This window comes from Mauremys mutica, chromosome 5 (assembly GCF_020497125.1).
Source record: "Mauremys mutica isolate MM-2020 ecotype Southern chromosome 5, ASM2049712v1, whole genome shotgun sequence".
NCBI lineage: Eukaryota > Metazoa > Chordata > Testudines > Geoemydidae > Mauremys > Mauremys mutica.
Genome location: NC_059076.1, coordinates 5,383,954 through 5,406,820, shown reverse-complemented (window position 1 = coordinate 5,406,820; position 22,867 = coordinate 5,383,954). Strand labels below are relative to the sequence as shown.

The 22,867-nt window shown below is 43.1% G+C and overlaps 1 protein-coding gene across 2 annotated transcripts; it reads right to left on the bottom strand.

Annotated features, from left to right (window-relative positions):
• Nucleotides 1–1,609: 1,609 nt before the first annotated feature.
• Nucleotides 1,610–21,513, bottom strand: REST (RE1 silencing transcription factor). 2 transcript variants are annotated; one of them, XM_045019026.1, is made up of 4 exons: nucleotides 21,483–21,513; nucleotides 18,602–19,512; nucleotides 11,168–11,251; nucleotides 1,610–7,015 (listed from the first exon to the last, which is right to left on the bottom strand). In XM_045019026.1, the coding sequence occupies exons 2-4, from the start codon at nucleotides 19,500–19,502 to the stop codon at nucleotides 5,322–5,324; spliced, it is 2,679 nt and encodes an 892-aa protein (XP_044874961.1). In that variant the 5' UTR covers nucleotides 19,503–19,512; nucleotides 21,483–21,513; the 3' UTR covers nucleotides 1,610–5,321. The 2 variants fall into 2 exon arrangements, with proteins under 2 accessions (XP_044874961.1, XP_044874962.1); XM_045019027.1 differs by lacking the exon at nucleotides 21,483–21,513 and adding an exon at nucleotides 20,521–20,732.
• Between the last annotated feature and the right edge of the window lie 1,354 nt (nucleotides 21,514–22,867).

Here is a 22,867-nt window from a genome sequence, read left to right as displayed (position 1 = left end):
AGGGCACGGCTTAGAGTGCCTCTACTGTTTATGTAAAAGGCGGGAAGGATATCAGATAAAGCAATAGTCGTCATGCCAGGATATGCCAGTCTCTACAATTCTTTAGAAATTTCCAATGTGAATCTGACAAACCTCTCAGACAAGGCACATTCAAAGCAGACACAACATTGCCGATGAGTTCATAGCCAATTTTGCATGGCCTGAGATTGAACAGGACCTTAGTGCTCATTTAAAAGACAGCAACCTTTCTGATTACATATAACCCAACCAGCCCATCAGGTAGTTAAGGCTATTTAAGCACTCAGAATGCCCAAACCATCAAATACAACTTAATAACATTGCATTCATAGATCAGATAAGAGACATCATTACAAATTCATAGATTCATAGACTCGGACTGGAAGGGACCTCGAGAGGTCATCGAGTCCAGTCCCCTGCTCTCATGGCAGGACCGAATACTGTCTAGACCATCTCACATAGACATTTATCTAATCTACTCTTAAATATCTCCAGAGATGGAGATTCCACAACCTCCCTAGGCAATTTATTCCAGTGTTTAACCACCCTGACAGTTAGGAACTTTTTCCTAATGTCCAACCTAAACCTCCCTTGCTGCAGTTTAAGTCCATTGCTTCTAATTAACACATTCAAAATCTGTGAATCATAATAAAATGATGGATCTTCTCAGAAATGAAAAAAATGCTATAGCAAGATAAAGCCAAGTGTGTAATTTGCAAAGTACCTCTATCAAATCATGTTTCTCCTCACTTCTGTAATAACAGCAGTCAAGTGATGATATATTTAGAATCTGGAGGATGTTCCCTACCAAGTTATAGACAACTGCAAAGATAAATCAAAGTCTAAGCCCCCTTGGCTGTGTCCCTTTAAATTATTAATATTTTTAAACTAGTTTCAGCAGCAAGTTCTTCATAGGGCAGTGGTTCTCAATCTTGCAGCCCAATCAGCACACAGCTGCGGCCCATGTGACATCCTCAGGGCCATAAAGGTAGTATATAATCTGGATGCGGCCCACATAACACAGAGCTGCATATGTGGCCCAGAATGGTAAATGGGTTGACAACCCCTGATTTAGCGGCAGTCATGGTCCTAGCGCCTGTGTAAGCAGGCTTCTGTGTTGGGGTTTTCTGAGGGCTTGAGGAGGGCATCCCTCAGACTGCGGCTCCAGATAGCCGTGGTTCTGTTCCCTGGTACCCCCTCTGCATGGGGAAAGGGAAGAAGGCTGGTGGAGCCAATCAATTGCATAACCATCATCCCTGTCTGCAGAAAAACCTGAAGAGCTGTGTGTAGCTCAAAAGCTTGTCTCTTTCACCAACAGAAGTTGGTCCAATAAAAGATATTACCTACCCATCTTGCCTCTCCAGAAAAACCTATACACTCGTGCATAAGGAGCCCATATCCTGCTCTCACAACAGATCCACACGATTTTACTGCAATGGGGGCCCTCCTTGGCCACAGGGAGCCTATTAGCCCCATTTAATGAAGCTGGTTTCCATATGAATGTTGCTAAATAATGCTAGGGGTTATTTACAGACTGTTTTCATAGACAGTGAGATTGTTTACTAGCTGTTAATAAAAGGTAGATAAGCCACAAGTTTAATAAAGTTTATTTAATCATGACTATGCTTAGGAAAATACACTCATAAAGGTTAATATAATGCAATTTAGTTTAACTTTACACTACATTTTGGACAAAAGACTTGTACATAGTTTAGGTAAAATAGGACTTGTGATCTGGTTTCTTTTACATCTATTACAAATGTATAAAAGGTTGTCATGCACTACAGTAGATAAACAGCATGAGAAAAATTACCTTTGGTTTAATTCAGAAAATAATACAAGTATTGCACTGTAAAAGCTTCAAACATGGTGCAATAAAACATTATAAAAATGTTTCAATGCCAGCTTACAAAAGTTAGCTAGTGTAATTTTAGAAAAAAGCATATGTACATGTGAAACAATTCCATTAGCTACCTGGATTCAGTTAATATTGTATGTAAATCAGGTATCTACACCACCAAGATTCAAGCGATGTCTTGAATTTGGTTTAACACTTATCAGCTACATTATTACTCTGTTGAAATCAACAACGTTATCGGATGCTAACTGACCTGTCAGTTCAAAGGATGTACAGTTCCAGCCTAGTTTATCAAAATTCAGAAATAGCAACTACGTTACCATGGAGTACAAATTCCTGGTTATCCACTTTTTAGATTATTTCTTGTGATGGTCACTTTTTGAGTGTACATTTCCATATATGAAAGGCCCAAACACCATGTTACTCAGTATGGGATTGGAAGTGTGGGATAGCATTACATGGAAGCCTGCAGTAATCCCTCCAGCCACATCTTAAGGTTCTGATGCCCAGAGAAGCCCTATGAGAGGGAAGAAGTACTGGCAACAAAGTATACAAAATAATTTAACGTTCTTGGAAAAGAAACACAATGTGGTACATATGTTTAAAGAGAGTTGAAAAATACATATTTTAGGATACACAAGGTAGGTTAACTAGGTTTTACACCCTATTTCAAATATTCATTAGCAACGTCTAAGCATATTGTTAAGAGATGAGTGACATATTTTCACATACTTCCAAATTCTTATGTTTAGCTCTATTAAAAGCAAATCAGAAAAATGGAAATTCCAACATGGTTTCATTCTCATATCTAAAGTATTTCAAGGCAAAAAGATCACATCTCTAGTATATTTTTAAGTAGGAAGAATCCATATTTTATTTTTTTTATACTTAACATTAATTTTCACTTTCAAATCTTGTGATAAGGAATATTGCCTAATATAGGCATTATTCTTTTCATGGAGTCCCTGTGAGCATAAAGGAAAAAGTATTCAGCCCAGTCCCTTTCCCAGCAGTGTACAGTATTTACTTGGAGAAACGTAAGTCTGCTTTTATTTAATGGCAAGTTGTTTAAATTTAATTCATGTCACTGCCATATTTTAACTTCCAGCTCAAAAAACAGGCTTGTCCAAAAACTTTATCTGAATATAATTAAAGTTCCTGAAATCTCTTGCAAGATGGTAATTGTTCTTTTAAAAAATATGAAGGTATCCATAAAACCTCTACACGTCACTGGAATTCCCAGCCTCTGTTCAAATCCCTTACACAAGATGGTAACATTTTATATATAAAAAGATAACACTATTAACAAGAAAGCTATAGCTAAGACTATCACAACTGGTTGTTTAGGAAGACAATTCTACTAGGTTTATTTACTTAATGTTTTAACATAAATATAGTTGCAACTTGATCTTCAGTTGACAATGATTGTCACAGCCAAGGTAAGCACTGAACACTATCTAATCACACACAAACTCTCTATATATTATACAATTTATTTCTGTCTTGAGGGATCTCCCCCACCCACAAATCTTTGGCCGTCCACTACCAATCTCCCCCATAAGCAGAAGCAGTGTACTGTCTTTGTTCTCTATTCATTCAAGTTGTATTCATGCACCCAGATGTGCAGTTTCCAGAACTAGTTATGTTTCTAGACAAAACAAGAAGTAATCAGAATAAATACGAACTCCGCTGTCCCCGGGGGGGGGAGGGAGCAGTAGGAGTTTATTTTTCTTTCTTGGCAGAGTTCATATTTAGAGGACTTGTCACAAAAATGCCTTGGCAGATGAGCTCTCCCACTGGGGGCTCTATTCAGCTGACATTTGCATCCACAACTGCTGCTCCACAGAGGTCTAGCAAGCATTCAGGGCTGAAAAGTCAGGGAGGCTGCACCCTATCCAAGAGACACAAACGTGGATTCCCCTGCTGCAGAGATGGGTTTTTTTGCCTAGTTGTTTATAATATGGCCACGAATTTATTTTCTCTTTATGTCACCTTTAACAGATCAAGGCTATTTTGTTTAATTGTTTAATTAAATCTTGAATGAATAAAGAACAGAAAAGTCTACATCTTTCCTAGTTCCAGGTTTGTTGCTTACCAGTCTTGTTTTGGTGCATGGGATTTTGGATCTGGATGATCTACACTTACATCAGTGCTACAATTAGTTTTAATCCTGTAGATTGGGAGTTGCCCACATTAAAATGGAGATGAAAAAAAGAAAACAAGGTTTATAGAAATATGCAGTCGGTTTCCCTCTAGAATGAATATGCCGCTTGGTGATCAGAAGTTATAAATTAATTAAAATTAATACACTATAAGTATTACAAATATCAAAAGTAATATTTTCATGACAAAATACAATGAAAATGCCATGAATATGGTTATTCAAAATGTTTTGAACCTGAATCAGCATCCTTTGCCCAAAAAACTATACAATTTTAAAGCTACTTAAAAAATATAACCAAACACTCCATAATTTCACCAAATTCATGCACAACCAATAATACCCCACGAAAACAAGAAAAGCTGTAGCAAAGAGTATCAAAGAAAACTGGCCCATGGTAAGCAACAAATCTGAAAGTTTCAAAATAAAGAAAATATCACATGAACAAAACCAAACATGCATATATCGTGTACATATACGGCACAAATGCTATTCCTAAAGGATTAAACTGCATAGGTAAAAAATCAAAAAATATAATGTGCAATATTTTAAGCCCTTAAAGCACAATCAAAAGTAAAGAATAAAAAAACATAACAACACTTGCTCCCCTCATAACTATGCCAATTACAACTACAGTTTCAATTAATATATTTACCAAGATACAGGTTCTGCCATCAAAATTTGGAAATACTACTTCCAAATTTTGGCTTACTGCTCATGATTAGGGGATTTGAAACGTATATTCAAAATTACAATTATCCTCAAATGATTATGTTTATCTCTAGACAAATTTGATTTGTTTTACAAAGTGCTCTTTTTATGAACCAGAAGCCATTTTCCTTGTAGAAAAATCAATTAATAGTTGATACGAAGATATGTTAAGATAATCGAACTAAAACTTAATTTGAGAAAAACTGACTGCTAAGAACAAAAAGGTTCTTATGGTTCAAAACGCATCTGAATTATGCGGGTGTAGCTATAGTCTGTTTACTAAAACTCAATTGATAAAATAATTTGTGCATAAACGAACAGACTAGAGGCTTATGCTGATTTAATAGGATACAGCCTCACATACCCTACCTACGTGCCTTCTTTAATCAAGAGATACAACAATTAATGAATTCAACATTACTCAAAACGTTGGCAAAAGTATTTTCAACTTAAAAAAAATTAAACTAGACACTAATTAAAGCAAACCATGTTTTAAAAAGACTACAATAACTGTACATACTGTGTAAGATCTTAAAAAGAAAAGGAAAAACTTGCCATCAAACTGAAATTTGGTTATTCCTGCCCCTTTGTTGCCTTCTCAAGATAATACACGTTCACTAAGTGGCGATTGAGGTGCTTACTGTATTCGCCTTCTTTTTTAAATGAGCGGTCACAAAAAATACACACATAGTTCTCCTTTGCAACCTTGGCCTCTGCAGCTTCCTGTGATGCTTTGTTACTTGTTTCCTCTGGCACAGATCGAGCACCATTTAACCCGGAATCATCACTTCCTTCTGACATGTTGTCACTTATATCACTGCCATCATGACTGTGGATGCCTTCGTCCTCGTCAATTTCCTGAGATTCATTCACTGCCACGTTATCTGCAGATGACAAAGCCAGAGCTTCTTTAGGGGCTTGCTCACATTTTTCTGGTGATTGTGGTGGTGGTGGTGCTGGTTCTTCAGCTGGCAAGTCTGTTTTAGACAGATCTACTGGATCTGGATTAGTTACAGTTTCTGTCTCACAAGTTTTCACCAGCTCCAGCTGATGCGCCAAATCTGGTAATGCATCCTTTGGCACATCTAGGTTTTGTTGAGAGGATGATGTGCTAGGAGACTCCTCAGAGCAAGTGGCCTGCTCTTTATCTGGCTGTTCTTCAACTTCTTTCTGATAAACAGTTTCTTTATTCTCCTCCTCTGAAGTGGGCATTTCTTGGTCTTTTACCTTCGGCTCTATGTTTTCATCCCGAAACTGTGGGGGAAGTTGTCCCTGGTCCTGCACACACTCTCCATCAATAGTCTGGCTTTCCTCATCAGGAATCTGGCTGTCAATGTTCATTAACAATGGACTAACAACAGGATCTGGCTCCTTCAGCTCATCATTCCCATCACAGTCAGACTTCCCCTTTTTGGCCTGTTCTGGGAGAGGAGACTTTTCAGGGATTACCTCACCTTGGATCTTTTCCTGATCAAGTTTATTGCTTTTCTTACTATGCTTATTCTTCAAAGCTTTCTTTTTTCTGTTTTTCTTAAGGCAAGAGTTCAGTTTTTTAGGCCCCTCCAATTTGACTTCACTCTTTTGAGCTTCCTGACAGTTTCTGGATTTATTTTCCACTTTCTTTTTCTTTTTTGCTATTGTTTGTGTGTCATTTTCAGGATCTTGCTTAGAGGAAACTAATGCAGCCTCTGCTTTTCTTTTAGTCTTCTTTGTTTTACTTGATTTCTCTGTACTTTTGTAACTTTTAATATCTACATCCTTGTTTTCAGAAGCCGATTTACGACTCCTGGTTGTCACCTGGCCTACACAAATACTGATGGCTGGTTTCTTTTCTTTTGATACGCTCTCTTTTTTCTCCACTTTTACAGCTCCCTCATTTTTCTTTTCAGGTGAATCTCCTTTCATTTGCTCTTTCTCCATCTTGTCATTCACACTTTCAGAAAAGTCAGTTTCACTCTTTTTAGTCCGTAGTTTCACTTTGGAAACATCCATTGTGATATCCGAACAATCAGGATGTCTGGATTTGATGTGATACTGCAGGTTACATTTCTTGGATGCAGCATAATCACAGACAGGACAAAGGAACTGGCGTGGGTTGACATGGAGCTCTACATGCTTTTTGAAGTTACTTCGGTCAGCTGTTTTGTAGTCACAGTGTGGGCAAGTCAGAGGTTTGGGCCCATTGTGAACCTGCCTTGCATGACGAGTTACTTCATGCTGGTTTGAGGCCACATAGCTGCACTGATCACATTTAAATGGCTTCTCACCTGAGGAACGAGTGAGGAATTATGATTAATAAACACAGAAGAAACAATTATTCAACATTTTATAGGTGCATACATGAATTTAAAAAATTGTCCATGCTCCTTTGTTAAAAGTATATCAACTTAAGAAATCCAAAATCATAATTTTATAGTCACAAACACGTTCACAAAGACACCAATAACAACACAAAGAAAAGAGAAGGGAAAAACAAAACAACCGAACAAGCAGTAACCACATCACACTCTGTCTATGAATACATACCGGAATAGATCATTCTATAGTAATATTAGCAAATGGAATCCATACCCAACTGGTCCATTGAATGCATTGCAGAAAAATGGAAATTAACAGGTGATGAATAATCAATCATCTTACACAAATATTTCCAAAGCAGTCCAACTTTACAAATGTTTAAGATACTTTCTATTTGCACTGAAAATGAAATGGATGAAAATTGATTCTTACACATGGCAAGCAAAGCAATAAAGCACACTTTGAAAATAGATTTTTTGGAAAAAATGTCCCCCATTCAGATGATCATTACCCCTATTAATTCAATTATCTGAATTTTTAATTTAAATATTAAAATATTACTTTGTATTCAATATAATATGCAAATCCTATTTGGTTTAGCATTTGCATGTTAGTTTTAAAAACTGAAGACCAATTCCATTCAGCGCAGCTCTCTCATATCATTGCTGAAGTCCTAGGGCATCTGCATTTTTGCAGCATTTCTTGACAAGGGTGTTACAAAACATACTATCTACTGAATGCGTTTACTGCAGAACTACTTTGGCTTATTTCACATAAATGCAAATGTGCAAAAATATTTTTTTAGTGTAACAAGACAAGTTCAACAGTTTTGAAAAATTTACAAAAAAATAAGAATAAAAAAATGACTAATAATAAGGTAAGCTGCCATCCAGTCCTAGTGCCTTGTTATTTAATTGAGCAGTTTGCCCTGGCACCTCCTCTTTAGACGCTTGAACCCCTGGCAGTCCCTCTTTTTATTAACTGACAAAATGTAGGTCTCTCTCAAAGATCTTCTATGTTGAGAATGCAAAGAAGTCATTTGGCTTCTTTAATGTCCTAATTCTCCTTAATTGTTCCATTTATCGCTAGTAATCCAGCAGACCAATGGCGTTCTTCAGGGTACGTCTATACTGCAACTAAAAACCAAAAACAATGTACAAAGCTGGCCTGGGTCACCTGACTTGGGCTCGTGGGGCTCAGGCTGAGAGGCTGTTTAGCTGCAATACAGACATTCGGGCTTGGGCTGAAGGGGAAGGGGCCCAGATAGACTCCAGCCTGAGCCCGACCAGCTACACTGCAGTTAACCAGCCCCCTAGCCCGAGCCCAAGTCAGCCACATGGGCCAGCTGTGAGTGTTTCACTGCAGGCAGAGGGCTCCTGCTTCTGACATACTTAAACCATTTTCTTATTTGCTTTGGTATCTTTGGCTATTTGTTTTTCAAATGCCCATTTAGCCCTCTAATTTCCATGTGAAATTTAACTTGTCCTAATTTCACTCTATTGGCTTCCCCCGGGCTGCATTTCAGTTTTCTGAAGGGTATCTGTCTGGCTTTAATAACTTCCGGTCCTTTGCTATTCAATCGCCCGGGGGGTTGGTTTTGTCTTTTGCTTTCCCCTTTCCTTGTTTGTTTAGAGCGCTGCATGTTTTCTGTGTCACTCTTAGGAGTCTCCCTTGCTGAGTCTAAGGATTTTAATTTCCTCACTTCTGACGTTAGAATCTTTTTAATATTGTTTATATCACAGTAGCACCTTAGAACACCAAGCACAGACCAGAGCTGCGCTGCTTTTTGGGGGGGGGGGGGGGGGTTTAAAACCATCTTTCTTTTTTTTTTTAGTCCCCCCTTTAATCCTCCTTTCACAAGTTTAACATCCCAGTCCTAGTGTTTGGTATGGTACAATCCCTTCCCTGAGGATCCTGAACTTAATTACATGATTATCACCAATATAGATAGTGGAGCAACTATATTTTACTGTGTGTTACTTAGGACTAGGTAAAGAGCAGCCTCTCCCTTTGTGTGCTCTAGAATTATCTGTTCCAGCTGCTTAAAGTGCTCAGAAATTGCTTCTTTAAACCATGTCAAGACATGGTTTTAACAGGAGTGTTGAATTTAAGACACATTGCCCTGTTCCACTCGGCACTGGTGAGGCCTCAGCTGAAGTACTGTAATCAATTCGGGGGCCACACTTCAGGAGCGGTGGGGACAAACTGCAGAGAGTCCAGAGGAGAGCAACAAAAATGACAAACAGTTTAGAAAACCTGACCTAGGAGAAAAGGTTAAAAAAAATGGGCATGTTTACTCTTGGGAAAAGAAGACTAAGAGGGGAATCTGGTAACGGTCTTCAAATATATTCAGAGGTGTTATAAAGAGGATGGTGTTCTCCATGCCCACTGAAGGTAAAAAAAGAAGTAATGCGCTTAATCAGCAGCAAGGGAGATTCAGGTTAGATATTGGGAAAAACTATCTCAGCATATTTAAACTCTGGAATAGGCTTCCAAGAGAGGTTCTAGAATCCCAGTCATTGGAGGTTTTTAAGAACAGGTTGGACAAACACCTGTCAGAGATGGGCTTGGATTACTTGGTCCTGCCTCAGTGAGCGGGGGCTGGACTAGATGACCTATCACGGTCCTTTCCAACCCTACATTTCTAGGATTCTTTGACATACGACCACTTATATGAAAATAGTTGCATATGCTATTGCTGCTTTATTAGACTTGGCTGTCTCTTTCAACATTGCACACACAGTATTTTGTTCCTGGTCTGGAGGCCGGTAACATAATCTGACTACTATATTTATATTCTTCTAATTTAGGATTTGGATCCTGCCCTCATTACCCAGACACGAGTCACAATTAAGGCAATAGGGATAGTGTAGGTTGAAGTTCCCATTGAGGTTTTCCTAGACTTGTGCTTGTGGCTATCACCTCAATACAATAGCAGCTATACAATAGTAAATGCTGCCATTTCACAAACAAGATTTGTAAAAGAGAGACCAAACACAATTATAATTGGTTATTGAGAACACAAACATGACTTTACCAACAGTGAAATAAATGACAGTGACAATTACCATCTTGGCCTTAAATCCTAGGGCATATTACTGTGTAAACATTTTCTGCAATTTTTTTTGTGATACTGTGCATAAAAGTTAAACAAGTCATTTTCTTACAGTAAGTGGATATGACCATGACAGATTTCTTTTAATTACCAAGCATAAATTAACTATTATCTCAGAATTGCTGAAACAGATACACCTTAGATATCACAGGCTAGATCCTCACCTGGTGTGCATTGTCATAGCTTCACTGACTTCAACTGAGCTATGACAATTTACACAAGCTGAGGATCTGTTCCCCACAAACGTCATCCTATTGCTCCTGAACCTATATCATGTCTTAAAACGTACAAAGGAATGAAGGTCCTCTTCCAAGCCTTGCAATGGACCTTGTATGGCAATGGAAAACTATTTCTTCCTTCCTTGCGACTTTTAATAGGAATACTTTGCACTTGACTTGTATAGCCCCTTTCATCTAAGGATCTCAACCACTTTTCAAATGGAGCTTGACATCATCACTTTGATGCTTGCCATCTTTAAGTAAACCAATAATGGTGGTAGGCAGCAGTGCAGAGTCTCTTATTTTCAAACAACATTAATTTACTAATGCAAAAATTATCATGGTCTTCTTTTTCCTGTCCCGGAGATAACCATTTTACCTACTTTTTCAAAATCTATCCACCTTAACCAAAGCTTCACAATCTAACCCCAAACGGTTTTTTACAGGACAAGATATTAACACTTTTTGCATGTCACTTTATACATCGTAAAGAGAGTGAAGTAAGAACAGGCAGCATATGAGTAAAACTGCTTAATTTGACAATCTGATTCTAATGGTCCATCCCAAGTAGGAAACCCCTAGGATACCAGATGTCCTGTTCTCTAGTCAACAGGGTCTGTTTGAATTGCACAAGATAAAAAATGTCCTCTTAAAAAGCTAGATTGTTTTCATTATGATCGTTGAAGCTCAGACAACACTAAACAAATTTAATAAATATTTTCTATGGAATAAACCAAAAAGTCACAAGCTTATTTCTCGGTTACTGTGATTACTGCCTTTTTACCAACCTGAATGAGTTCGCATGTGCCTGGTTAAATGAGTCTTCTGAGAACTTGAATAGGGACACATAGCACATTGATAGGGACGCTCTCCTGCAAAAACAAACAGTGAGTTCAAATAAAAACAAAACATGGTAAGTTCAAATAAAAGCCCCACACTGCCCTAGTGCTGTAGCAATGATAACAAAAGCCCCAGTGTAGGCACAGCTATGCTGATCGAAGAGGGTGTCTGTTGACATAGCTAACTTCATTCAGAGAGGTGGTGTTCCTGGACCGACAGAAAAACTCCTTCTGTCGGCGTAGGCTACGTATACACTATAGGGCTACATGGTATAGTCTCTGTAGTGCAGATGCACCCTGGGTGTCCCCAGTGCCTTGTTCATTTTTAGGTTAATCTACTTTCCAGATAAATAAACCTAAAATGCATTTGCTATTCTGGATTAACTTCATTTGTAGATAAACGCTAGCACAAAGAAAGCCCTTAGTGAAGACAAAAGCAGCAAAGAATCCTGTGGCACCTTATAGACTAACAGACGTTTTGCAGCATGAGCTTTCGTGGGTGAATACCCACTTCGTCGGATGCAAGTAGTGGTGTATATATATATACCTGCCCCTGGAAATTTCCACTACTTGCATCCGACGAAGTGGGTATTCACCCACGAAAGCTCATGCTGCAAAACGTCTGTTAGTCTATAAGGTGCCACAGGATTCTTTGCTGCTTTTACAGATCCAGACTAACACGGCTATCCCCCTGATAGTGAAGACAAGGCAGTTTTAGTATTAATATGCGTTAAGCAGGTCAAGGTAAATCGTAGGCTCCCAACTGGTGTTTACTTGGACCTGGAAAACACATGAAAATTACATGCTTCCTTGTCTTCACTAGGATTTTAAGAACACACCTTTTTCCTAGTATGGACACATCCAAGGGCGGTAGGGGAGGGTTTAGGGAAAGGGCTGAGATTGTTTTGGAGTTTCTGTGGCTTAGTCTATGCTGGAAAATCCACACCCCTGAGCAACGCAGTTAAACTGACCAAACTCCTGGTGTAGACAGCACTATGTCGATGGGAGGGCTTCTCGCATCAACATAGGTACCGCCTCTCAGGGAAGAGGAATAACTACGCCGATGGGAGAACCTCTCCCATTGGCGTAGGTAGCATCTTCACTAAGCACTGCAGCCGTGCCACTGCAGCGCTGTATGTGTAGACAAGCCCTTTAACTAAGCTTCTTCCTCCCACCAATCCAATTATACAATCATTGTTAACTAGATCAGCAGCTGAAAGAAAAATTCCTCCCTAAAACATTTTAATCCCCCTCCTAAAAAAGTTAATTCTTCCCCACTTCAAAGAATGTGGGAGATTTATGCCAGACACATACAATGAAATTAAGGGAGGGGTGGGTCTACTGTTGTAAAGTGGTACTTGTGTTTTTAAATGCCTCCTCCAAGCAGGTGAGACTTTCTTTCCAATCTGAATATTCATGAACAAAGATCCTGGTCTGTTTTAGTTTGAGTCACTGCTTGTTACCAGTGCTTTTCATTTCATAGTCTTGATTTAATGACAAATTTAAAATTCAGAAATATTGCACTTTTAGATAACTTTAAAGTGGGTGCAGCAATTTAAATATTTGATTTAACTTATAGGCAAATGCAGGAACACTGAAAGCCCAGGTATGGAGGTTGGGTTTTGCTGTAGGTATACGCGCACCTGGTATAGGCTATCCCCGGATGCTCAGACTCTGGTGCCAATCACTGTGCAACAAAGGCTTACCCTTTGTTTCTGTATAAAACAGTGAAAGGTACTATAGACTTCCAATATATTAGCAAAGTAATGGTGAACTCTCTTATGGACGCACACCAAAATTTTAAAAAACAGTAGCCTAAAAAGGTAGGCACCTATGGGTAGAATTTTCAAGAGAACCTTAAGTGACTCAGAGTTTGTCTGCACAGCTCCACAGACTGTAGGGTACCATACACTCTGTAGGGGTGTAAACTGCAGAGCCTTGTAATGCAGCAGGTCTCAAACTGTGGGTCAGGACCCCAAAGTGGATCACAACTCCATTTTAATGGGGTCATCGGGGCTGGTGTTAGACTTGCTGGGGCCCAGGGCTGAAGCCCATGCCCAAACCCCACCACCCGGAGCTGAAGCCAATGCCTGAGGGCTTCAGTCCTGGGTGGCAGGGCTCAGGTTACAAGCTCCCCGCCTGGCGCATCGGGGCTCAAGCAGGTTCAGGCTTCGGTCCACCCTCCTGGGATCGTGTAGTAATTCTTGTTGTCAGAGGGGGTTGCAGTGCAATGACGTTTGAGAACCCCTGCATAACGTGTTGTGCTCTGTGTATAGACCTTGCTGGTGCACTCTATACCTGGGCTATCGGCTAACGCCCCAGTGCCGCTTTCACTCTGTAGTGTGGATGCAAGCTAAGCTAAGTGCTGATACTCCTCCAGTGCTTTCCCACAAAGACCCCCGCATGCCCACTCACTCCCACAGAGCTGCTCAGCTAACCACAGCTGAACCTTGGGATATGACCGCAGAAGTCCTAAGAGCACAGCACCAGAGTGGACATGGTAACTCAGGTAGGGCTTTGCCATGTGGCTGCTCACTCCTGAATGAGGCTAACCCAGGTGCCCACTCTCAAATTAACTCTGCAGTGAAGACATTCACTTCAATCTGAAAACCCGACAGAGACATAACGCCTGATCAAAGCATTTCAGCTATCTTGATGCATGGAGGTTCAATAAGTGGGAAGGCAGTGGTGATTGCAAATATAGCAGTTCATTTGTGTATCAATTTTGTGTCTGAGTTTGTGTTCTTCTTACAATAAGGATGATTATCAGTCCTTGGACTCATCTTTTTCATCATACAGGAGCATTATAAGTGTGAAACTAATTAGTAGAAAAAAATCTATATGCAAAATCTGTAATTCTACTTACAATTAGGAAACTAATTTAAGAAACAACATCCACTTCAGCAATTTAAGACTATTAAATGGAAAGTAAAGAACTAGCAACATCAAAATAAAATATCTTATGTAGAAGATTTAAATATTATTGTAAAAGCTACATAAGAGGGCTTCCATTAGAGTGTTACCATAACAACAGTGAGTTTAAGAAATGGGCAGCAACCTAAAGACACTGAGACTGTAACAAATCAGAGTTTTAAACAAAAGACAAAACAGCTGTGTAGCAATCAGCATAGATTGTTTAGCCTGGCTGGCAGCAAACCCAAAACTAACTACTTCTTCAATTCAGCTTCCTTCCATTTCACACACATACCCCTCATTTCCAATAAAATAGATATATCTCAAACAAATCAGATCAGAGCCTTACTGACAAGCCCATTTTAAGATATTAAGACCTAGTGAAGGAAGCAACTACCTAGGCTGGATGTTTCATAATGCACTGTAAATACAAAGTTCAGTTTTAACCAGCAATAAGGATATTTCTAAGTAAAGAACCATATGTACAGACTGCCACAGTTACTCAAAAAAACCCAAAAGAAACCTTTCTTCTACTTGTTTTATTTGATCTTTTAAAAATAGCTTCCCTGTTTAATTTATTGGTGAACTAGTGGCAAACATTTGTCAATACAAAACATTTAATGAAATCATAAATCCAAATGCTGGCAAACAAGCCCTTGTACCACAGCATGAAAAATGATCAAGGCTCATTTCTTCTTTTGATTATTTATTCCTCTCTGAAATATTATAACTGTCGTTACTGTGTAGTACTGTCGACCCCAAATGCAGTGATCAACTAAATGCTGTCTTGAAAGGCTCTTGCTTTTGGGTTAGATCCTATAAAATGCTGAGCACCCTTATCTCAATGACAGCTTTTGAGAGTTTATCAGAGTGATAAACTGACTCAGCTGACTGCAGCATCCAAACAAAAATGGGGAAACTTTAAAGAGCCATCATTAACCAGAAATCAAAACAATTTTTAAAAATGAATTAAAAGTAGTTTCAGGGAATTCCACTTGATCTTTAGCCCCACTGCCTATTTTAGGGATTTTACAATCATATTTTCTAATTTCTAAAAAAAAGTTTTCCCTCTCCTAATGATCTTTGAAAGATCCACACCAACAAAAGCAGAAACTGACTAACTACAGGGAAAATGGTGAAACTGACCATACACAAAATGCTGTCAAATGCACAAAATAAACTGAAAGACAGGAAGGTATTGGTTTTTTCCTAATCTCTTTCAGTTACAACCATCTTAGGTATGCAGTAGTGTTGTAGCCATGTTGGTCCCAGGATATTAGAGAGACAGGTGGGGGAGGTAATATCTTTTATTGGACCAACTTCTTGTGGTGAGAGAGAATGAAAGCTTGTCTCTCTCACCCACAGAAGTTAGTCCAATAAAAGATATTACCTCCCCCACCCTGTCTCTCTAATAATCTTAGGTGTGATTTTAAAAAGAGTAATTAAAGTATATGCAGACAGAAGTGTGATTTTTTTTAAGCTGATGGTGTCCTCTAAACAAGATACTTCTATTTGGCAGATATGAGTACATTTTAACATAGATAAAAAACTAAGGGCACAGACTAATGCAGGCTGGCACTGTACAAGCTTCTCCATGTAGCTTCACCACTGTACCTCAGTCTTTACCTGCAAATCTCATGACTCCAGTCACGGACTTCTAAACAGAGATTTCAAACTATGAAGGACTGTGCAGGAGATTAAGATGAAGCCATTAAAACCATTTTACATGGGTTAGAAACACAAGGAGAAATTCTCTATGCACTTTGCTCAGCCAGCACAGCCGCGCAGTAGGAAGGAGGAGGGGGCCAGCCCCGGCCAACTGGAAGATGTGATAGAATCATAGAATCTCAGGGTTGGAAGGGACCTCAGGAGGTCATCTAGTCCAACCCCCTGCTCAAAGCAGGACCAATCCCCAGCTAAATCATCCCAGCCAGGGCTTTGTCAAGCCTGACCTTAAAAACCTCTAAGGAAGGAGATTCCACCACCTCCCTAGGTAACCCATTCCAGCGCTTCACCACCCTCCTAGTGAAAAAGTTTTTCCTAATGTCCAACCTAAACCTCCCCCTCTGCAACTTGAGACCATTACTCCTTGTTCTGTCATCTTCTACCACTGAGAACAGTCTAGATCCATCCTCTTTGGAACCCACTTTCAGGTAGTTGAAAGCAGCTATCAAATCCCTCCTCATTCTTCTCTTCTGCAGACTAAACAATCCCAGTTCCCTCAGCCTCTCCTCATAAGTCATGTGCTCCAGATCCCTAATCATTTTTGTTGCCCTCCGCTGGACTCTCTCCAATTTATCCACATCCTTCTTGTGATGATTGAGTCTCTCTCCCTGAGGTAATCTCCACTGGCTGGAATGTAAAGCTGCCCCCAGGAGGAGTGACCACACTGCCAACTAACCCAGCCACATGTGAATCCCCTTCTGTGCCACAGGAGCAGAGAAAGAATTTTATCCCATTATCCCAGGAGTGAATCTGGCCAAACAAACACCAATTGTGATTAAACATAAAGCTGGTGGCACTGGCAGCCATTTTGCCAAAAAGTAATAGCACTTGTGACACTGACAGCATAGAAGCCCTAAGTAAGAGATTTGGAAACTGGTTGCTCATGCTTAAGAATATCTTGTTAAAATAGCCAAAATATTTAGACCAAGTTCTGTCCTGCCCTACACCTGGAGCCACTTCACAGAAATTCCTGGGACTGCACTTAGTGTAAAGCAAAATGAGGCCCTAATTTTTTTTTCAGACTGTTAGTAGCAGGTTGGAAACTGGTTCAAAATCTCCCACATGGGACTCCTGCGTGTTAACAAATGGTGTACCTATTTCTTTTGGATACTGCAGCGTAGGGGACCGTAGAAACATGAGCCCCAGATACAGTAACTAAGGGGTCGCACATGTCATAGCTTCAGTAGGCCCAGCTCTTTGTACATACCAGGGATTCCTGGCAGCCCTCCATTCCCCCACAAGCGCCCTGTGGGCCACCCTTCCATCTATGTTAGGGACTCTCTGCAACCCACTTACTCTCCGCCTCATGCCATAGCTCTGTCCCCGCATTCCCTCCCCCCATACCATACCATTCTTGCATCCCATCAGGGATTTTGTGTGACGCCCCTATTCCCAACCCCCAACCCAGGACTCTGTGTACACCCCTGTTCTGTCCATACCAGCATTCCCCACCTGCCCCTGCCACGGCTCTGCGAGCCTTCCCCCGCATTATTACTTCTCTTCTTTCTGTCTGGGAGGTAAGAAATTCAGGGTGTCAACACGTTGAAATCTATTGGGAGAATGAACAGAGGAATGAAATTGGGGTATTGCTATGTCAGAAGGTGTTAACTCAGGGGTTCTCAAACTGGGGGTTGTGACCCCTCAGAGGGTCACGAGGTTATCATATGGGGAGTCGCAAGCTGTCAGCCTCCACCCCAAACACCACTTCACCTCCAGCATTTATAATAGTGTTAAACATTTTAAAAAGTGTTTTTAATTTATAATGGGGGTTACACTCAGAGGCTTGGTGTGTGAAACGGGCCACCAGAACAAAAGTTTGAGAACCAGTGTTAACTGGTATTAACCAGTACCTTGAGCTACAGACAATTGCAGGGGTGCCTGAAGCTGTGGCACTGCTAGACAGACAGCAGGTCTTCTGAGTGTCCCCAATTTTCCCCCGATGGTTTTCCAATTTTCCCCAAAATCAACAGGATTCTGCACATTGATTCTGAGAACACTCCCTGAAATTCTGGAATTAATTGGATATGAAGTTCAAGAGTTATCACATTACATCCAAACAGAGAAAAGCCATCAAGTTGAGTGGAAAGTCGCACAAGCTTGGCCAATTAAGATTAATGTAGTTATAGTGGATTCTGCTCTTAACCTCTCAGCGGGGTTGGTAGTTGCTCAAGGTCTGGGAGTAGGGGAGTTTCATTTCTGTGTGTGTATGTGAATTCCTTGTTTTCTATTATAGAAATTGAATGTGAAAATGATCAAGTTTTGTCTCAGCCTTAGGATAAAGTTTTCAAAGGTACCTGAGTCACACAGGCCCTTTGAAAACTTTACCCTTAGTCTGATGTCACTTTTGTTGTTTGTTTTTTTTAAGGCAGCTGGCCTGAACTTTGCAGGTCCAGAAATTCTAAAGGTAATGAACCACTTTTAAATATACGGTATATTCATGTTCTGTTCAGGATCATGTGTTTTTTAGACTGCTGGGCTGAGCAAAATGGATACAATACTCTTAATCTCCCCTTGGAAACACTGGATGTGTTTTCTCAGGACTACAAAGTGCAGTTCATATCAAGTATGGGTTTCCATGTAGTTGGAAGCTAACCTGGTAATATTATAGGACTACAACAGTAAAACAGAGAGCCTTATCAGGGTGGAGCAAATCTTGCAAATACAAGAATCTCACTTTTATATACTTAGTATAGTTCCCCCGCCCCATCACCAATATTCCTACTCATATACAGATGAAAGACTTACCTGTATGAGTTCGAATATGTTGAATATAATTGTTCTTCCTATCTGAAAAATAGGAGCACTGGGAGCATGTATACACCTTCCTAGGAAAATGATTTCTTAGATGTTTCTTCCAATGATATTCACTGACTGTAGTATAAGTGCATATGGTGCACTTGTAGACTCTCTCATTTTCTCCTGCTTTGTTGTGGTGTTTCAAGTGAGCCAGATAGTGATCATATCTGTTAGTGTTATAGCCACAACGATCACAACGAATAGGCCCCTTAGAAAAATCTGCCTCTTCTGTGGTGCAAGAATCAGATTCTTTGACCTGGACTTGCTTCTCTGCATTTTCTTCTACAATGAATTTTTTGGCACTGTGAACCCTAATGTGATGCACAAACTCTTCCTCGCACTCTGCCTCATATTGGCATGGTTTGCAACGAAATGGCTTGCTCTTCAAGCTTTTACATTTGTCCTCCACACTCTCCGGAGTATCTGGTGCTTCCAATGGGAGGTCCTTGTCCAGACTGCAAGTCTCAGGAGTAGGGCAAACAGCTGGACCCTGGGTTTCCACACTAGGAATTTCAAGAGCCCCTAATTCCATGTTTTCAGGTTCATCAGGGTCACTGTCCACTCCCTGTGTATCTTCCATACCCTCTCCATCACTGTCTGAAAAGTTGCTGTCACCTACAGTTGTCAATTCAGCCATTTGCCTCTCTTCTCCAACCAGGTAATCACAGCAGCTGCCATTAACTTCTCCTGTCAAGGCCACATTTGCCAACATAATAAGCTGAGGGGCTGCCAGCTCAGCTTTGGAAAGGTCATGCAAATCATACATGTCGTTAGACAATGCCATACTGATGTTAGCATTGCCAGCAAATAGGCTGTTCCCACCAGACTGCCCCAGCACCTGAGTTGCCATAACAGCAATTCTGTCAAAAAAACAAAAACAAAAAAACAGCACCAGTAAAAATCTAACAATTATAAATATAAAACATCCATGTTGTACTACCCAAAACTAAGAGTGTACTTCAGAAACCTATGAAAATCTATCCAAGATGGTCAATTATTAAATACAAATAGCAGAATAAAAACAAAAAGATTTGGTGAGTTATCTCTTCCTTAGATTAGATAGATATTTTCTTTTATGAACTGAGCAAATACTAATTCATTTTTCTATGAACTCACCCTCTAAAAAATCTGCTTTAAATTTTATTTCTTTAAAAAAAATTACTTTAACTATAATCTAAAACTAATGATTGATTGCTTTACACTATCACGAGACACATTAGTGTTATAAAATATTATTCATTGTTGAACTAAATTTAGAATATGTCTAAAGATATATTTCTGAATCCCTTCCCCTGCCCCCTCTCATTCAAAGCTGGAAGCCATGTATTCCCATACTAGGCTACTCTCTTTGCAAAGAGACTCATTTTGCATCTGCTTTCACAAAAAAATCTGAAAGCTCTTTCTGAACTTTAGAAGAGTTATGTGAAGTTTGCGAGAAATTGGGAGAGAGCTCTCTTGCTAGTTTCACTTGTCTTGTGAATCCAAAAGCTTTGGCGACTTAAAAGCCATGCTGTGCCTCCATTACCTAGGCAGCCATGTCTTACAAAGTGGAAGACCGTGATAATGGTCAATTTAATTGAATTTGGTGTGGACTCATCACAACTTCCAGATGACTAGAGCTCTTGACAAGTTAATCAGTTTTGTTGATTTCTTCAAGGCCTCTTTAATATCAGAGGCCTACAACAATTACAGTGAGAGAATGAGTGTGATTTCTGTTGGGTTAAAGACCAAGAAAGAAAAATACAGAAGTATCAACAACTTTTCCGTATTCGGCCTACTTTGACTCGGGAATCCTGCTGGAGGGCAAACCTCAAAAGCTGCATTTTTCAAAGCAACAAATGCCTTTACTTTCAGAGCTAAGCGCAGACCTTTCGAGTGCCCTGTGGTTTCTCCAAGAGCCAAGCTAGGTCTGCTGGGCCGCGGGTTTCAGATGAAAGCCGATGCAATCTGCTCCCATTACACAACACTTCCCCTCGCTCGCACCCCGGCCCCGGCCAGTACAGTCGCTCTCCGGAGCCCCAGATCAGCACGACGGCCCCGCTTGCTCGCTAAAGCCTGGCGCGTCCGCCTCCGCGGGGCCAGGCCCAGCCGCCGACCTCCGCCGGCCGAGCCGAGCCGCCAGGCTCCGCAGTCAGGGCCGGGCCGGGCCGGGGGGGCCGCCCGCCCGCTGCCAGATTCCTGCGTGTGGCGGTGCCAGCAGCACCGGCGGCGGCTGCATTCCACACACAGGCATTCGGCCATTTTCTGCGAGACCCAACACAAAGCCGCTCCCGCCCCCCCCCCGCGGCCCCGCTCACCCCGCCGCCGCCGCCGCCGCGCCCCAAGCGGCCCCCGCCCGCCGGCCGGGAGCGGACAACGTGCCCCCCGCCGCGGCCGGCGGCTGCTTCCCCTTCCTCGCGCGATCGCTCTGCGGCCCCCGGCCCGCTCCTCCCGCGCAGCCCGCAGGCGAGAGCCGCCCTGCCCTGCCCTCCCCGCGCCCCGGCCCAAGGTCACGCCCCCCCCCGCCAGCCGCGGAGACCCAGGCCCAGCCTCGGGCAGGAAATCGCTGTCCAGCCTCCCGGGCCGCGCGGCCTGGGGCTCCCGGCGGCGCCGAGCCCCTTCCGGGGCACCCCCGCCCGCCTGGCCGGCCGCTTCAGGACCAGCGGCCCGAGCAGCTCCGCCGGGCGCAGCGCGGGAGGGGCCCCGCGCGAGGCAGGCCCCGGCCCCTTAGCCTTGGTGCTGATCCCCCGCCCCGGCCGGGCCGGGCCTGGCCGCCCCGCTGCAGATCAGCCCTGGACAGCGCCTCTGGCTCCCCGCGCCGCCAGGCCAGCCCGCTCCCCGCGGCACTCACCGGCGGGGCCGGGCCGCCGCCCGCCCGGGCTCTGCCCTGCTCCCGAGGGCTGGGGGGCCGGGCTGAGGGCACGGGGCGGCCGCGAGTCTCCTGCGGGCGGCGGGAGGCGCCGCGCATTCCAGCACACCCCGCGCCGCAGCGCCGCCAGGCACCGCCCCGCCCCGCCCGCCCGCTCCCGCGGTACCGCCCCGCCCCGCCCCCGGGGGCGCCGGGGCGGGGGGGTGTTCAGGGCAGCATCTGGGGGGAGCCCGGCCCCGCCGGGGAGCTGGGGGGCTGATGGATGGGGGGGGGGTGATCGATGGAACTGTGTGTGGGGGCGATCGATGGGTCTGTGGGGCGTTAATGTTGAGGTGGGAGTGATGGGGCTGTGGGGTGGGTGAGGGGGTGATAGGGACCTGCAGGATGAGGTGGGGGGAGGTGGGGGTGATTGATGGGGCTGTGGGGTGGGTGAGGGGGTGATAGGGACCTGCAGGGTGAGGTGGGGGGATGTGGGGGTGATTGATGGGGCTGTGGGGTGGGTGAGGGGGTGATAGGGACCTGCAGGATGAGGTGAGAGGATGGGGGGGTGACCAATGGGACTGTGGAGGGGTGATGTTGAGGTAGGGGTGATTGATGGGGCTGTGGGGTGGGTGAGGGGGTGATAGGGACCTGCAGGGTGAGGTGGGGGGATGTGGGGGCGATTGATGGGGCTGTGGGGTGGGTGAGGGGGTGATAGGGACCTGCAGGGTGAGGTGAGAGGATGTGGGGGTGACCAATGGGACTGTGGAGGGGTGATGTTGAGGTAGGGGTGATTGATGGGGCTGTGGGGTGGGTGAGGGGTGATAGGGACCTGCAGGGTGAGGTGGGAGGATGTGGGGGTGATTGATGGGGCTGTGGGGTGGGTGAGGGGGTGATAGGGACCTGCAGGGTGAGGTGTGAGGATGTGGGGGTGACCAATGGGACTGTGGAGGGGTGATGTTGAGGTGGGGGTGATTGATGGGGCTGTGGGGTGGGTGAGGGGGTGATAGAGACCTGCAGGGTGAGGTGGGAGGATGTGGGGGTGATTGATGGGGCTGTGGAGTGGGTGAGGGGGTGATAGGGACCTGCAGGGTGAGGTGGGGGGATGTGGGGGTGATTGATGGGGCTGTGGGGTGCGAGAGGGGGTGATAGGGACCTGCAGGGTGAGGTGGGGGGATGTGGGGGTGATTGATGGGGCTGTGGGGTGGGTGAGGGGTGATAGGGACCTGCAGGGTGAGGTGAGAGGATGTGGGGGTGACCAATGGGACTGTGGAGGGGTGATGTTGAGGTGGGGGTGATTGATGGGGCTGTGGAGTGGGTGAGGGGGTGATAGGGACCTGCAGGGTGAGGTGGGAGGATGTGGGGGTGACCAATGGGACTGTGGAGGG